Source organism: Camelus bactrianus, chromosome 12 (genome assembly GCF_048773025.1).
Source record: "Camelus bactrianus isolate YW-2024 breed Bactrian camel chromosome 12, ASM4877302v1, whole genome shotgun sequence".
Lineage (NCBI taxonomy): Eukaryota > Metazoa > Chordata > Mammalia > Artiodactyla > Camelidae > Camelus > Camelus bactrianus.
The window spans coordinates 32,809,457-32,827,415 of NC_133550.1; the positions used below are offsets into that span (position 1 = coordinate 32,809,457).

Here is a 17,959-nt window from a genome sequence, read left to right on the forward strand (position 1 = left end):
CTTTTTATGCTCCCTCATGGTAACAGTGGAAATTTAGAATTTGTAACTGGAAGATTCTGAGCAGCAAAAGTTTTAGATGGATGTCACAAGTTTAATGCAACCCAATAGCTTTAACTTTTATATAGTAACAATTTTCATTAAAAGTAGTCATTTACAGTGGCCAAAAAATTGGAAACGAATGCTACAATAGCTAGTTAATAACTAATAACACTGGATCATGAAAGGAAACTGTACCTTAATTAATAGCATGTTTCTCTATGAATGAGCTCCCATTCTCTTAAAAGGGAAAAGCAGCAGCACAGATTGTTAAAAAGACACACAGTCAAGTAGGGTAGATATCTAGAAGTTTCAAAGGGATTATTACAACCTAATCCTAGAGTTTGGTGGGGAGGGATAGGAAGTACATAGTGAACAAAAATTATGAGATGCCCAGAAAGGGTCCTAAATTATCAAGAAAATTTTGAAGTGCCCGACAACTCTATAGTACTTAAAATTAGGTTCCATAGAACTTTATTACATACCATGACCTTTGAATATGCAACTAAGATTTTCTCTCCCTAGCCATTTAAAAAAAAACGCAGAAACCCCATTTCAGATGGCTATTAGTGAAATTAGAGAAACTGTTTCTCCCATAAATAACACATTTCAAAACAAAGTAAACAACAGCTCAATGAGGATCCTCACTCAGTATCTATAGTTTTATCTGTGGTAGGATTATAGCTGACTTTTAAGATAGCCTTTTGATTTTGCAATAAATTTAGACTTACAGGGAAACTGCAAAGTCAGCAGAATTCCTGTATCCCTGATCCCATAAACGCTGTCATCTTACTTGACCATATTACATATGCCAGAGCTAAGAAACCAGTGAGCTATACCTCAGAATGGATTTCACAAGCTTTAACCCAGGTTACCAGCATTGCAATTAGTTGCTGTGTCTCCAGTCTCCTCCAGTCTGGGACTCTCTTTGGTTTTGACCTTGAAAAACTTGAAGAGTACTCTTCACATACTCTAGGTTGAGGTTATGAGTTTTTTAAAAAGAACACCAGGGTGAAGTACCCTCCTCATCACATCAGGGGGTACGTAACATCACTGGTAATACTAACCTTGATCACTTGGTTATTAAGGTAGCATCTGCCAGATTTCTCTGCTATAGCCACTGTTTTCCCCTTCTAGACAGTCATCAAATCCAGCCTACATTCAAAAAGGAAAGGAGGATTAAGTTCCACCTCCTAGAAGGGGAAGCATCTACAGGTACTATTTGAAATTCTCATGTAAGGAAGAGTATCTCTTCCTTCTATGGGTGATTTTTAAAAATAACTAAAAAACAAAAACAAACCATTTTTAAGTATGAATTTCTTTTGTAAGGAGGAATATCCAAGACACATGATTTAAAAAAACATACATATATATATTTTCTTTTATTTTATGTCTATATGAGATGGCAGATGTTCACTACTTATTGTGGTAATCATTTCATGATGTATGCAAGTCAAGTCATTATGCTTTACACCTTGAACAGTGCTGAAGGTCAATTATTACAACAAAACTGGAAGAAAAAAATTATCAGGTAGTTCTAAAATGAATAATGAAGATAGGCAAGACACTGAGTATTTGGGATCTTTTTTATTTTTATACACATGACAAGATTTTACACCAAGAATAGTCAGTTAAATAGTACAAATTTACATTCATGAGGAATGTTAAAAAAAATTCAACTAAAAAAACCCACGTCTTCCTGTGACCCACAATCCCAACGTTTTACAGTGCAGGGGAGAAGGGGGCTGGCAGGGAGCATCCAAAACAAGTCTCTCCCAAAAGAAATGACTTAAATTTCACATTCCTTCTCCACACGGGATCCAAATGGTGACAGTATAATTTACAGTTCATCTTTTTCAGCTGTAGATTTCTGTGAAAACAGAAAAATCAGAAGACATTAAAAACTAGCACAGTAAACCTTAGCTCACAGAAGGTTCATGTACGGAAAAAACAACTGAAATGGGCTCAGCCCGGTTCCATTACTTGAGCTGTAGGCTAGAACCTCACTTTGCTAATCTGCAAAATAACTTAGAACCCACCAAGACCAGTAGTGCCTGAACACAAACAATCAAAAACTTAAAATATCCTCTAACGTACTTATAGTTAGGGCAGAAGCACAAAGAACATGGAAGCACCATGAGCTAAGGAACATCTGTTTAAAAGCATCTCAAGAATGGATGGCTAAACTAGGAATAAAACACAATTTAAAGAAAAAAGTGATTTGCTCCAGCTTTTGAATTTGATATCATATGCCTATCTCTTGGCAGATTTCTGTAAATCTGACTTCAGTAACAGTCTTAAATTTGCAGGAACTAAAAATGCAAGTCCCATTGGTGGTTTGCTCTACCTCTGCTGTTTCTCGTTCTTCTTCATCCATTCCTGCATCCACTTCTTCCTCATCATCTTGCTCTGTGTCTTCTGTGGTGTCCTCTGCTGTTTCTTCAGGTTCTTCTTCGGGTTCTTCTTCCACCTAAGGGCAACATTTACGAGCCCATTAACGCATCAGATGCTTTGGATCTATTTTCACTTTGCTCACTTAAATGTGTAAGATCGTATTTAACTTCACTCCTGTTTATCCAGAGCTGCAGAGTAAATCCTCTAATTAGAGTTAGCAGTCAAGCTAACAAAGGGAGACAGACCGAAAAAAAGGAAGTAAAAGGGAATTTCTCAATTTCTAGCATAGTGTGTGACGCTGGGGATTCAAACATTCAATAAATTATTTCAAACCTTTGCATCAGGATCAATGTTTAAGCTGAGACGAAGCATTCTTTCTATTCTATCTCCATACGCTTTAGTGTCTGGTAAAAGGTATCCTGACCGCAGTGTTGCTGTTTCAAACAAAACTACAGCAAGATCCGAAACTGTTTTATCATCTTCATCTTCCTGAAATGGAAGATGTCACACTTGATTAATATTAAAGGGTCCAAAGTGTTCAAATTAAAAGACAAAGGAGTATGGCTGTGACAGTGCTCACCTTAACTCGTCGAAGCATGTCTCTGATCAGTGGATGTCTGGGGTTAATTTCAAATGTTTTCTTCTGGCTGGCATAATAACTGTTAAGAAGTAAAAATGAACATTAACAAATATACCAAATTTTAAGGTCCATACATTTCCCATATTGTTACTAACTTTCATAATTACAGAGAACAATTCTTCGAAAAATTAAGACATGATTATATATTGTTACATCAGGCTTTCGCTTTTAAAGGGAAATGTGCATGGTTAGATGAAAGAGGATAATAAAGAGAAATCTTTTATTTACTAATGAATCCCAGGGCCTTTGTTGAGTGGATGAACTGAGTTAATGTCTTGTTTATCCCTCTAAATGTGTTCACTATCTTAACTGCAGCTGTGTCTCCCATAGTTCTGCAACTTCTAGGCAGCCTCTGGGTGCTGCTCAAATCACACCTTCTTTGTGCTGCCTTAACCTATATGGTTCTGAGAAAAATTGCTTCTTTCCTCTGAGCTCAGTTCCCAATGCATTCTGAGTATACCTTCCTCATCTTTAGCATTCTACCGTCAGTTGTGACTGTTCTCCCTCCTACAGCTACATGCCAAGGACAGAGAGGAGGACCAGCTCTCCCTATTATCTTGATAGACCTGCTATACATGCAGGGCTTAGAGGATTATGACCATCCTGACTAGTCTGAATGTCACAAAGGACAGCAGCGACGTCTACTTTAGAGCACCAGTATACACACACAGTAGGTGCTCAGATGTTTAGAAGGTAACTTTCTATTAATAAATGACTGAAATATATGGACATTACTTAAATGGCCACTATAGTGTCACAGTGGGATATAAGCAGAAACCCGTTTTCCACCTGACATTATCATCTAGTCAGGGGACAAGACATGTAAGACAGCATTTCAGCATTTTATTTTATAAATATTACACACTGATGAGTCATGTTCATTATGAAGTATATTACAGATGTATTTTTAAATGGAGTTTTGGGATTGTGGTGATAGAAACTACAATTATGAGAAGAACTCTTAAGCTAGGCCTGGGGGAAAAAAAAGTATGATGATTAGGTAGCTGTACGGAGATATTCCAGGTAGAAGAGAATAAAAGCAACAAAGAAGTCATTTTCAAAGCCATTGCTGTTATATTAAAATATAAACTTGAAATATATATATATTTATTTTTTAAATAAAGGGTACTGAAGACCTAGTGTACCTCTAGTACTTAGCCCTCAAGTTCAAATACTTGTTAACTTGAGCATCCTTTACCCTTTACTTCATGGAGCATACAGGTTGGCGTTGGGAGAGGTAGTTAAAAAGTATTTAACTCATTTGAGAAATATAATTGTCATTACCTTCATCTGTAACCATTATCTAAAAATGTAAAAGAAGTCCAGATACCAAGGCAAGCATACAATCTAATACTTAAAGACAATATGTGTAACAGATTAAGAAAATTTCCATCTGTATATAAACTACTATAAAATAAATCCCAAGTCCAAGACCTTTTCTTTAGCAATCTAACGTAGGAGGAATCCCTTTGTAAACAGTAGTAGGCAGTGGTAGACACTTGAACCGCATCAGTTCTTTGTACAGAAGCTGGCATTATGTAAAGGAGGCTGGACAAGAGCTACCATGCTGGCAGGGACTTTCGCCAGGGTGCTTACTTTGTAGAGATGTCCTTGCCCGTTTGGTATGCTTGAGCTTTCATGATTCTCTCCATGTTGCCAGACCACCCGTACTGGCTGGCGACAAGAGCACAAGGAGACTCTGTCAGGCGCTGAGATACCACAGCCTTTTCAATCTTAGAATAAGAAAGCAAAAGTTAGGTATATATAAATATCAATAGTTAAGGCCAGTAAGTAATTGCACGTCAACTCCTTAAAGACTCCTCACTTAAGAGCATAAACAGGCAGATCATAAAAGTACCTCTCATTCAGATTTCTAGGAAACTGTCATTTAATAATCTGATTTTTTCAGTCAGAAAAAAATAAACATCAACTTTTAAAAACATAAAACTTGAATTTAACCTGTAAAAATTTAAACTATTACAAAAGCAATATTAAGTCAAAGAAAACTTTCAAAAATAATACCCACCTACAGAATAATCGCTACTATCCTTTTAATTCATTGTAGTTCGTAAACTTGAAGTTTGTCCTCCCAATAATTTAACCACAACATTAAGTGTTATTCTGTACAACTTTTAATGGTTACAAAAGTAACCAGTTGTAAAGCTTAATTTGCTGACAAACAATTTTTTAAAATGTAGCTGCTAAAATGTTCACTACTTCTAATTTCTGGAGTACCTTGTCCTTGAGGGCTTTATCTTTCATCCAACTGAGCAGAGGCTCAAATTCTTTCTCAATTGCTTCACGACTCTCCTTACTTTTCTCACTTTCATCAAACTTCACTCCTTCCTTGGCAACATTCTGGAACCTCTTCCCATCAAACTCAGGAAGAGCCTGAATGCAGTATTCGTCCACAGGTTCTGTGAGATAGATCACTTCATAGCCCTTTTTCAGAAGTCGCTCAACAAATGGAGAAGATTCAGCCTATAAAATTAAGAGAAGTACAAAAATTTCCAAGCCGGCCTTGGTATACCTGTTCTTCCTAGTAGGGGTGTGGGTGTGGGGGTGTGTGTGTACACTAGCAACCCCATCTTACAAGTGGAGAATTAAGAGGTGCAGAGAATACAAATGACTTTTTTCCTGCCAGTGACTGACTAGGCCTCAACTACTTCAGCTTATAATTACAATTAAGTTTTCCTTTTTTTCCCTCAAGAGCTGGCTATAAATCCCCAGCTGCATACCAGAACTAGGTCAAGTTCACCTCACCTCTTTTCTGCTGGACCCAGCCATGAAGTAGATTTTGTCCTGCTTCTCCTTCATTCTTTCCACGTATTGGTCTAGACTAGTAATATCACTTGGATGATGAGAAGACTGGAATCTGAGAAGTTTAGCAAGACGTGTCCGATTTGAGTGGTCTTCAATCACACCAAGCTTGATGTTTGTACCAAATTCTTTCCAAAAAGTATCATTGTATTTCTCATCAGCAATCTTCTTGATCATGTCCAGAGTTTTACGGACAAGCTTCTTTCTAATCACCTAACAAAATTAAAGAATAACTGATTAGAGAACTTTATCTCAAACTTTTGAGAACCTACAATATGTAAGGTAGCAGGGGAGCAGTAGTGAAAGATACGACGACGTTGGCATTTACTAAGGGGTAGGAACAGTGAGCATTCCTGTATGAGACTGAGCAGAAACTTAAGTTGTCAGTGGAAACAGTCACAAGATTGCTTTAATGTTTATCTTCTAACTTTAGACCAGGTAGTGGGTATATGGGTTTTCACCACACAAATTCTTTCAACTTTTCTGTATGTTCAAAAATTTTTATTATAAAATGTTGTAAAAAGAATCAGATTCTAAGGATTTGATCATTCCAGAGTAAAATTAAGTTCTTCATTAGAAGAGCCAAGGACTAGTCTCAAAACCTGGTGACTCCACTAATGCAGCCTGTCCTCTGAAGCCCAATCAAAAAGCAAAGTGGCCAGTCTCTTCCCAGACTCACCTTAAGCAGTTTATGTTGCTGAAGAGTCTCACGGGAAACATTCAAGGGGAGATCATCTGAGTCCACCTTCAGATGGCAAAAGACAGTTCAGTGAGCAATAGAAACTAGGGAAAAACAAAACTAACCAATCAAATAAATCAAAAGATCCCTTCCAGACCGCCCCCCAACCAATAATCTCCAGATACTTACAACACCCTTGACAAAATTAAGGTACTTGGGCATCATATCATGGAAGTCGTCTGTGATGAACACTCGGCGCACATATAGCTAGGAGACCAAAAAAGAAAAGGTTACTTTCTAGAAATTTTACTTTCAAATTTTAAACTCAATTTATATTATTTAAAAACTCACCTTAATGTAATCGCTCTTCTTGGATCCATATTCATCAAACAGACCACGTGGAGCTGATGTAGGTACGAATAAAATTGATTTGAAGGTAACTTCTCCTTCAGCAGTAAAGTGGATATATGCCATGGGGTCATCACTTTCCTAGAAAGTTGTTATCTTAGTCATTAACAAGACACAGGAGGAAGGCAATGCAAAGGCTAAGCAATTTATCCCTTGGTACACATTCAGTTTAACATTTAACTAACAAAAGAGCTGCCTTACCAAAAAGGGGGAGTGGGGTAGAATGACTGGTTGCACTTCTGACTGTTCTAACTGACTGACCATGGTTGTTTTGATGATGACTGTCAATAATATTATTCTACTTCCTAAACTTGAGGAAGAATGGATGATTCTAGGTTCCACACATGTGAGAGAGCAAGACAGAAAAACCACCATCCTGTCCAAATGACAAAATAATATACAACACCCCCCGAGTGTATTGTTCAACCGAAAAAGTACTCAGGAACAGACTTCTTCCATGAAATTTGGACTGCAGCAGCTGATAAAAAGAGGTATGTTAAGTAAACAGCTACAAAGCATAAGAACAGAAATTTCTGCAATAGCCATTACTGTATCCACATGTGGCTCCTGAGCACGTGAGATGTAGCTAGTCCACCTGAAATGTGCTTGTGAATGTAAAATACACACCAGACTCTGAAGACACAGTACAAAAACAAACACCCAACCAAATAATAAAAACAAAAAGAAAACAACTCTATTAATTTTTTATACTGGTTACATGTGGAAACAATACTATTGGGTATGCTGGGTTAAATAAAACATTATTAAAAGCTAACCTTCACCTGTTTGAACTTTAAAAAAAAATGTGGCTTCAAAAAGACTTAAAATTATACATTGTTCTCACTATATTTCTAATATAGCTGCCCTAGATGAAAGTACCTTTTATATACATTAGGACTTCAGAGTTCATATGTATAAAAGTAGAGACAGAACTAAGGGAAAGTTTTTAGAGGTAAAGCTTAAAAGATGGCTGGATGTTCATGTAAGGAAAATAAAAGTGGTTAAGTAACAAATCAACATATGGAATAAAGAGTAAAGAACATACAATCAAAGAATATTAAGTTTCATTTAGCCATGCTATGTCCATTAAACTGTTCTACTTTGTACAAAATGCTGTTTGGGAAAATATTAACTTCAAACAATTTAGTCAATGCTAGTTTTGGATCCTAAGAGTTACAAGAGAGCAGTAAAAGAAGGAAAAAAAACCAGGCAAGGAAACAGATTAAGTAATTATTCCTAAGCATATGACCTCAAAATAGACGTTTGATGTTGTAAACAAGCTCTTTAAGTTTATGTTAAAAGCCACTCAATAACCTGGCTATTATAATAAAGAATAATCATCATTCATAATAATAACTTTATGTCCTACAGGTCCTGTAGTGGAAATCAAGCATCTACCTATGTAGGTAATTCTTAATCTTTTTTTGTAGCACAGACCCCTATGCGATCTGGTGAAGCCTACAGATTCCTTCTCAGAACAAAATTTTTTTATCCATACTATAAAATATACAGGGTTAAAAAGAAAACCAGTTGTGTTGAAATAGTTATAAAACTTTTAAAACATATTTGACTTAATAATGTTTCATGGTCATATTATTCTAAAGTAATATTTACCTTTGAAAATGATTTGTAGAAAGCTTTGTATTCATCATCTTCTACTTCTTTTGATGGTCTCTGCCATATTGGTTTGATATCATTCATAAGTTCCCAGTCCCAGACAGTTTTTTCAACCTGAAGTTACAGTATTTATTTAGTCTTTCCTAGCAGTTATACTGGTGGTATCAATACTTATACTAGTGGTAACCATAGCTTTAGAATATTTCAAAATAAATTAATATATGAAGTGCCAAACGGAACTTCTATTATAGTATGATTCCTGCCAATTGGATCAAAAATTTTCAAAATAGTATCTCTCGCAACACTTAAGACTGATATTTAATACAATAAAGGCAAATGGTCATCATTATAATGGATAAAAATCCAATTAAGGTTTTTTCAAGTTATTTTTTAACTAGCTAAAATGTTATTTCTTGAAAATACCTGCTGATGTTAGAAGGATACACATATTATATATTCCTATTTCATGACTTACAGAAATCCAACATCTTATAATAAATAATCCTCAAAACCCACCACCATTCCTTCTATCTTCTCTGCTACCTGAGCAGGCCAGAGAACTAATTTTATATTAATACTTATATGACAAAAGAAAATGCAAAAAAGCTTTTTAAGATTTTAAAATTCAAAACATATCATAAGCTACCAGTCCTGGGTAATATATAGAAGTCAGAAAACTGTTCATAAAAACGACCTGCATTTGCTACTTAAAACTTTAGAGAGAAAACACACACACACACGCACAGAGTCCTTCGTTTTAAAAAGTTGGGCCTACGGACTCACTACTTAAAAAAAGACCGCTATGGACTGAAGCTTACCTCGAAAACTCGATGCATACTTGGGTTTTCTGTTTTCTCTAACAAATCCTAAATAATATTTTAAGTAGGAAAATGAACCAGACTTACTTTTTTAGTTTTCGGTTTCTTTTCTTCTTCTTCTTCTTCTACTGCAGCTTCATCATCTGATTCTTCTTTTTCTTCCTTTGCTGCTTCTTCTTCTTCCATGGGTTCCTCAACAGTTTCAGTCTATTAAAGTAGAATTATGGTTAAATTCATTTAATAATGCTGATTTCATCTACAGAATATGAAACAAAATTACAGCTCAAAAAGTTGGTCCTCAGTAAGAAAACCCTGAGAGTATCCTGTACTGAAAGAACCACATTTAACCTTGATTCTTTGAGTGTTAAGTACTTAAATATATGCCAAAGTAATATTTATTTTATTCATATAGTTTTACCTTGCTGCTCCATACATAAATAGGAAAGTTTATGAACTGTGAATATTTTTTCACGAGATTTTTAATTGTATCCAATTCAAGGTAATCAGATGCTTCTTCTTTTAAAACAAGGCTGTAAGGAAAATAAGACGTTTAGAGAGACATGGTTTAAAAGATCTGATTGTAAATTTGTCTAAATACCTACATGACACTAATAGCAGTTCTGTATATAACCCACAATGTCCCCATTTTTCATATGAAGAACTCATTACCAGTAAAGGTTTGTGAGCTAAATATACCAAATATGAGTATGGTGAAAGGAAGAATCTTCCTTGCACTTCAAGGGGAAAGTAACTTTAGTTCCAAGTAGAAAATGAAAATGTTCCCAACAATCTGAATGTGTTGGGTTTTTTTTTTCATTTGAAGAATTGAAATCTTAAGATAGCTCAAGATGGGAAATCACTAAAATATTGTGGAGAAAAGTGGAATCATATGTACTCTGATACCTACTCTAGAAATCAAATGATTATTGTAGACAGCAAACCCCTAAAAAAAAGTACCTTAAAAATAGATAGAAAATTAATCTGAACTATTGTTTATATCCACATTATCCAAAACAGCAGTCACTAGTCACTTGTGACTTCAGATAAAAGTCAAAGTCAGTTCTTTGGTTGCACTGTCACATTCCAAGTCGACAGTCACATGTGGCTAGTGGCTGCCAGACTGGACAGAGCAGCAGTAGGACATTTCTACCAGAGTGAGTTCTCCTGGACAGCACTGGCTTAGATAACTACAATACCAAAATCACAACATAGCCCATATCTTGATGTTTTTGCTCCCAGTAAATATGGGGAATGTTGTATCCATGGTTCCCTCCCTGCCTCAAAAAGCTTATAGTTCAACAGCACTTGCCAACGAGTAGATAGTACATGATGACACAGCCTACTGAGGTGACTAAATCGCTGGTCTTGGTGCATACATATTAGTGGTCCAGGGTTGGTGGATTTGGTGGAGAGTTGTATCAGTTTTGGATGCAAATTGAAGCTGATGGTTAGACATCTTAGAGGTGTTTAAGAGGCAATTAGACACATGAGCACAGAGCCCAGCAGAGATCTAGACCAGGGGTTGGCAAACTCTGGCTAGCACCCATAAGAAATTTTATTGGGATACAACCTCATCATATATTGTTTACAGCTGCTTTCAAGGTAGATTAGGAGTTGTGACATCTGACAGATCTACAAGCTTAAACCATTTACTAGCTGGCCCTTTAAGAAAAAGTGTGCTGACTCCTGGTCTAGACTAAGAATATAGATTAGAGAACCCTGAGGAGGAGCTGGAACCTGAATCCATGACCATGGTTAAGACTGTACAAGGAACACATGATAAAGAGAAAGGGCTGAAACTCAACTTCTGAAGAAAGAAAACATCAATATTTAAGAAATAGGCAAAGAAAATTAAAAAAAGATATGCAGGGTCACAGAAGCTAGGTACTGAGTGGATTGTTTTAAGGAGTGAGCAGTAGAAAGCAAACTGTAGAAAACACAAAAGGAAAACTATGAAAAAAGGAGAATCTATTGCTGGGAGCAATGCCAATTAAAATAAATCTGAATCCACTGGATTTAGCAACTAGGATTACTGGTAACTTATTTCATGGAAAGGTGGTAGATAAAGTCAAAATACAGTGGGCTAAGGTGTGAACAGAAGGTGAAGTAACAGCAAAGGCAAGTGTGCTTTTTTGAGAGGCTCAACTGTAGAGGGGAGAGAAAATGAGTGTGTGCCTGACAGCTTAGAAACAGGCATGGCATACCTGCCTCTCCTCCCAGACTGACTCCAACACATTACACTTCGATGGGAAAGAGGAAGGTACTCGGGAAAGGCTGACTTTAAAAGATGCGGTAGGAATTAATTTATGCTTAGTCTCTGAGGAGACAGCATGAAAGACAACAGATGAGAAACAGAGACTAGCTGTAGAGAGAATTGTGAACACTCCCTCATGGTATTAGGAGGAACAGAAGCAATTTTATCACATAGCATTTACAGGATGCTAATTTCATCATCTCACTTAATCCTCACAAAAATCTCTCAGATGGGTACAGTGGTGGCTAATTTAGGAGTACAAATAGAAGAAGCAGGTAGGAAACTAAATTGCCTGATGGCTTCTACTTTATTGGACAAATATAAGATGAAGTCTTATGTATGTAGGGCAAGATCTGGACCGTGTCATTTCCTTGCCTTCCCACTGCTTTTCCCTTTAGCCACTCCAGACTTGCAGTTTCTCAAATGGGCCTCTTGCCTCTGGAACTTCCAACATGCCATGCTGGCTGCCTAGAATATCTGAACCTAACTTATCACCATTTCAGAAAGACCTAACAAGGGAAGTGGCCCCTAGCTTTCTTTCTGGCATTTGCCACTCTGCAATTATTTCATGTTTTTCTTCCTTAGTAGAATGAGCCATGTGAAAGCAGGGACAGCACCTGTCTTATTCTCCACTGCCTAAACCCTAGCAGGTAAGAGGCACGCAAATGACTATCTGGTGAGTGAATGGTGGCCAAAAAGGGGTTGGAGAAAAAATGCAATTTTGCCCAAAGAAAGGAGAACCTGTTGTACGGTTTCATTGAGGGATCCACGCTACTGCATTAAACCATCCTGATGACCCTTATTCATTCACACAAACATCTGCCAGTCAAGCGTTAGGCTACAGGAATGGAGTAGTCAACAAAGTGTCTGCTCTCATGGAGCTTACATCTAGATACCTCACCTGTCTCTTAGCAACCTAAGACATCAGCACCTCCTGGGACATTGTTTTCTCTCTCTTTTTAGTTAAGGTGTGATTTACCTGTATTCTACCACCTAACACAGAGGGCACTAGGGTATAACTATTACCGATGCCTGCTAAAGAGGTCAGGAGATGTGAATGTTAACAACAAAGGTAGAGAAAGGTAAATTTGGAACAGTAAATTAGTGAAAGTACTAAAATGCAGTTATCTAATTAGTTTTCATTAAAGGAACATCTGTGACAATGTAGACAAGAAATGTCTTCTGAGATGAAAATTGGTCAAAATGATATATATGCTTGTTTTCTACTTGAATATTTAAAAATCCTTAATGTTGAGAAAATTTTAAACAAAATTAAGAAAAATATTGAGGCTGTAGGCACATTTTCACTTGGCAGAACTGGGAAACTGACTTCTAAATTAGAATTTCCTCATCTCTAAGATGGGGGGGGGTGGGGGTGGCCGTGGAGAGGCAGAAAGCCGCCCTGTCGCCCTGTCCACTTCACACTTCACGGTGCTATAAGCACCAGGAGATACTGGGCCGAAGATCCACCTATCTACACCAACAAGTTACTGGCTTAAAACAAATTCCATTTCAAATTCAGTAACTTATAACTATCCTTCAATAAGACATTTTCTTCCAAAGAACTTTCATAACTTTGAGTCCTTTTATCTGTACCTGATCTCTCCAAGCTGCCCCCAACTCTGGTTACTATCTTGATTCTATTCAACAGTTACCCAGAGTCTCTTCTTATCCAGTCCTGCCATGCTCCACACCACCTTCAGAAAATCTTAGAAAAGTTAATTAAAAATTCTGGCAGTAACTGCCACCATCTGAAAGGAATTCCTTTCACCCTGTAAACATGCTGTGCCTCCATGCCTTTATCCATGATACTTCACAGACTGACACTACGTTTCTAAGTCTTGCTTACCTGGAAAACCTGGACCAAGCAACCTCTCTGTGAGGCCTTCAATTTGCCCTCTCCCTGGAAGAGCCAACCCTTCCTACTTTACGCCCTCCCTGGATAGCAGTCATCATAATTCTGGGTCTGGTCCTCTGAATATTTCTTCAGGTAATGAGAACTGTTCAATTTCCTCATTTTACAGGCAAAGAAATTAAGGCCCAGGATAAGCAGTTCGCTCAGAATCAGAACTGGAGAGTCAAGATTCTCACTACAACTATTAATTTTCATTAGGAATCATTCTGATTAGGAATAAGTAATACTCACGTAATTGTCGTTCCCCGTCCTAGAGTGTTTCCTCTGGGGTCAGCAATTACAGAAAATTCATTGGAGTCGGACTCCCAGATGTGCTGGGTGTCGTTGTTGTGTTTCGATGTGACAATAACCTTATCTGCTACAAGGAAGGCAGAATAGAAACCGACACCAAACTGGCCGATCAATTCCGAAGTTGACTGGCCATCTTCTTGTGCCTCAGTCATTTTGTTTAAAAACTCGCTTGTCCCAGATTTGGCTATGGTACCAAGGTTCTTAACCAACTCTTCCCGGGTCATTCCTACACCAGTGTCTGTGACATGGAGCAGGTTCTTCTCCTTGTCACACTAAAACCAAGATAAGAACAAGATAGTTATGCTTAATACTCATGGTATGTAAAGTAAATACGAAAAAATAAATACTGGTTGAGAAACTACTAAGCTTTGGGTCACATCAATTCCAATACAGAAAACAAAACTGAGTTATTTTCCTCCATACAGTATGTTATGGCCTTTTCAGAAAGTGCACATCTAAAGTACAAGCATCTTTCTTTATAGAGAATAATTTTTAAGTTCAGTGTATTTGATCAAGTATCAACATAAAGAGGACAGATACTGGTCTAAAAGTTGAAGAGCAGAGACAGACCGAAACAAAACAAGTTATTTACAAAAAAAAATTAAAGAAAAATAAAATTTTATGTTTTGCCTGTATCTTTGATTGAAAATAAAAGGGTTCAAAACTTGAATGACTTCTGTCTTTGGAATCTGTGATCAATGTTCATTCACTAAATACTCCCCGCCCTCTGCCTTCCAGAAATACAGAAGGCACATACTTCCTCCACTTACGGTTGGATAAGGCCATGTCACTAGTTGCAAGAAGGAGTCAGGAGTGTGGCTTTCAGGCTGGAGCCTTTAATTGATGTGAGACCCTCCAAGCTTTCTCTGCACCATGGCAACCAGCTACACTCCAGATGGCGGCTGCTCAATCAGCCTGTGTCCTAGAGTGAGGATGATGCAAACCAAAGGCCACAGGCAGCCTGTGATTAATGATTTAAGCCAGGGGTTGGCAAACTTTTTATGGAAAAGGGCCAGAGAGTATTTTAGGCTTTACAGGCCATACGGTCTCTCTCAAAATCTGTCACAGATAATACACAAACAGGCATGGCTATGTTCCAATAAAACTTTATTTATAAAATCAGGCAGCAGGTTGGATTTGACCCCAGGCCATACTCTGCTGACCACTGATTTAAGTCCGTAACACTTGGGAATTAATTGTTACTGCCTCATAACCTAGCCTATCTTGACTGATATGGATTCTCTATTTCTAAGGATTATTTCTACTTTAAAAGAAAATTGTTCTAAGCTTACCTTAATTTTGACTGTTAATTCCTCATTTCCAGCAAGAGCATTTTCATCAGTCAGTGATATCAGCCTTATCTTATCTAAAGCGTCAGAAGCATTTGAAATCAGTTCTCTCAGGAAAATCTAAATGGAAGCCAGATTTAACACACACTTAGATTAACCTCAAGATATATGAGACATAAAATTTAATGTCTAACTTACTTTATTTATCCTCTGTACTCTGAAAAAGCACTCTTTAAGAACTAGACTTCTTATGGTACAGAGGTGGCTTTACTCTCTTGGTAAAAGGAGGTACGGCTCTTTACACAAAGCAACTATAAGGGACACCTGCACTGGTAAGAGCAGTAATGTTCTATTTTCCTCCTAGTGATGTATATGTTTGCAATATGTGAGCCTTAGTTTGTGACTGCCTTTGAGACTCACAACTATTTGCAGGCCATTAACATAATTAGAGGGTAAAGGGAAAAAGAAAATAGGGGAAATATCATCCTCCACCCCCACCAAAGCACACACACATAGGTATCTAGTAGCCATTCTTGCACATAATGAGTTTTTAAACTTCACCAACTACTTGCCTGGAATTACTGTCTAAGCACATTTACTATGAAAGTAAACAAGTATGCTAGCATACAGAAGCAAAATAACAGTATGATAATCATGTTGCTTACCTCTTTGTTTTTATACAATGAATTGATGATAAGTTTCATCATTCTGTTAACTTCAGCTTGGAAGGCAAACTTTTCTGATTTCTCTCTAAGTTCTCTTATTTGGGATGCATTTAATCCATCCAACTGAATAGCTTCTTCCTCTCTAAGGAAATAAATTTGATAAACTAATATGCATTGCTTAGTTCCCTCCAAAAATACAAATCTGTGATGAGACCACCGTGGTTTCTTAAGGGTTAATGGGTAAAATGGAAACCTTAATAAAATATTACTACTCTACCATCTCATTATTATTTTACCACAGTAGTAGGTTACCTTTAACACCAAGCTGGAAATACTCTGTGCTTAAAATTGTCAGAAAAATGAACCCAATCTCCCCTTACTAAAAAACCAAAGTCACCCTTCTGTTCCCTCACATGGGGCTGTCCCTCTGCCTGGTAAACTCTGGCTTCCACAAGTCTCCAAAATTTAATGTCCTAAGAGGCCGAATGAAAACACTGCTCAACTGACAAAAATCTAGTTATAAAAACAGTTTTCAAAGGAATTCATTCCATTTTGACCAGCCATTCTTACAAGCAAATTAGGAGATCTATGTGTGCACACACTTGTTACACCTAATGTTTTCTCTGTTTTTTACATATTTCAATTTGGAGGCTTAAACATCATCTGCACCTCTGAAGAAGAGATACAAAAGAAGCTACAGTATTCCAGGGTTCCCAAGGGCTTATGTGTGTAGTTTCAGAAGAACACAAACCTCTGTACTACTTCATCATCTGTCCTGGAGCCTTCTCTACTTTTACCCAAATCTTCTTCCACTGTACCATCCACATCGACTTCATCCTCAGCTCGGACTGACCCTGAAGGAAGGTTTAACGTCAGAAAACTCTTAAACATCGTTGCTTCATGTACTTCTCAGAAGAAACATGATCAAAGAGGTCAAGGGTAGGGGTTGCAAAATTCAGTCGGTAAATATGAGAGGTGGGGAAAGAAGAAAGCACCCACTGGTTTAAATATCCATGTAAACCCATGTCAGCATATTTCTTATCTAAGTTCAGATACTTAAGTCCCCCAATAGATTCTGAAATACCGAGGCAGCCATCACTTCTAAGGGGATGGCGCTGGGATCCTTCAAAAACTGTTCAGATTTGATAACCAGGCCCCTTTTATATTCACACGTGCTGCGCGCAGGCCTCCAAACTGACCATGCCAAAACTGAGGCCTTCAATATCACAGGTCAGAATACAAATAGGATTCGTGCAACCTCTAGAGAGAGGAACTGAAATTGGGCCCAGGGGCCTGAGAAAGGGAAGAGACGTTAAGAGATTTGAAGACGTTAAGAAGCTCGAGTAAAAAGTGAGTCGAACACGCTGACACCCCTGGCCCTCTGCCCCAGGGCCCCATGCTGCACAGCCCGGCACCTAAGAAATGAAACTCGCGTTGGCTAGGAATCGGAAGCCTGGGGGCGGGGGTCCTCAAACTGAGATGGCCAAAGGTTGCCGCATCTGACAAAAGTTTTCCGGAAGCGGTATCTCAATGCGGGGGCCGCGAGACCGAGGAGGAGGTTGAGACCTGTAGGAGCGGATACTAGGAGATATGTAAGGGATTTAAACGACTCCGTTCTCCTTTCCTCTTTTCAGAGGAACGATAGAGTAATCGAAATCCCCTGAACCTCTTTCGAGGAAAATCGATGATCACCCTGTCGTCCCAGCGCAGGCCGTTACTCTCTCCCAGGCTCAACGTCCCCAGAACCTTCGAGAAGAGGCCGCGTTTGAGGAGGGAGGGTGTCCGCTCCTCTAGGATCACTCACCGAAGGTCAGCAAAACGCAGCAGAGGCCCAGCACCCACAGGGCCTTCATGTCGCGCGGCGGTGAGAGTCTCAAGTCCCTTCTGTTCGCAGGAGCCGCCTCCACCCTCCCACCACTGAGCTCAGATCCTCACACCTCAAGCCGTGCGATCCGCCCACTACCCGCAAGCAGGTCCGGCGGCTTTTCACCCCCACTTCTCGCGGGCGGGGGACGGGAAACACGAACCCACCAATCGTGCCGCACCACGCACCTCCTGCACCCAATGGGGACTCGCTGGGGGGACCGCAGCCCACCAATCAGAGCTGTCCAGGTCCGGTGCCCAATGCCCGAA

The 17,959-nt window shown here is 38.4% G+C and overlaps 1 protein-coding gene across 1 annotated transcript; it reads right to left on the minus strand.

Annotated features, from left to right (window-relative positions):
• Positions 1-1,608: 1,608 nt before the first annotated feature.
• HSP90B1 (heat shock protein 90 beta family member 1) lies at positions 1,609-17,798 on the minus strand. Its single transcript, XM_010970442.3, has 18 exons — positions 17,631-17,798; positions 16,578-16,680; positions 15,827-15,968; positions 15,165-15,281; positions 13,813-14,144; positions 9,831-9,942; positions 9,500-9,619; positions 8,592-8,708; positions 6,921-7,058; positions 6,759-6,836; positions 6,570-6,635; positions 5,834-6,103; positions 5,306-5,551; positions 4,667-4,803; positions 3,011-3,089; positions 2,764-2,919; positions 2,384-2,506; positions 1,609-1,906 (listed from the first exon to the last, which is right to left on the minus strand). Exons 1-18 carry the CDS (start codon positions 17,677-17,679, stop codon positions 1,877-1,879), a joined length of 2,415 nt encoding a protein of 804 aa, XP_010968744.1. The 5' UTR covers positions 17,680-17,798; the 3' UTR covers positions 1,609-1,876.
• Positions 17,799-17,959: the final 161 nt, after the last annotated feature.

Bases quoted from the DNA above. Each gene is read 5' to 3' on its own strand.
- HSP90B1 (XM_010970442.3), bottom strand. From the start codon at position 17,679: ATGAAGGCCCTGTGGGTGCTGGGCCTCTGCTGCGTTTTGCTGACCTTC. The intron at 6,104-6,569 runs GTGAGTCTGGGA...TAATTTTGTTAG, and splicing joins AGCAACATAAACTGCTTAAG to GTGATTAGAAAGAAGCTTGT. The intron at 4,804-5,305 runs GTACTCCAGAAA...TCTTATTCTAAG, and splicing joins ATAAAGCCCTCAAGGACAAG to ATTGAAAAGGCTGTGGTATC.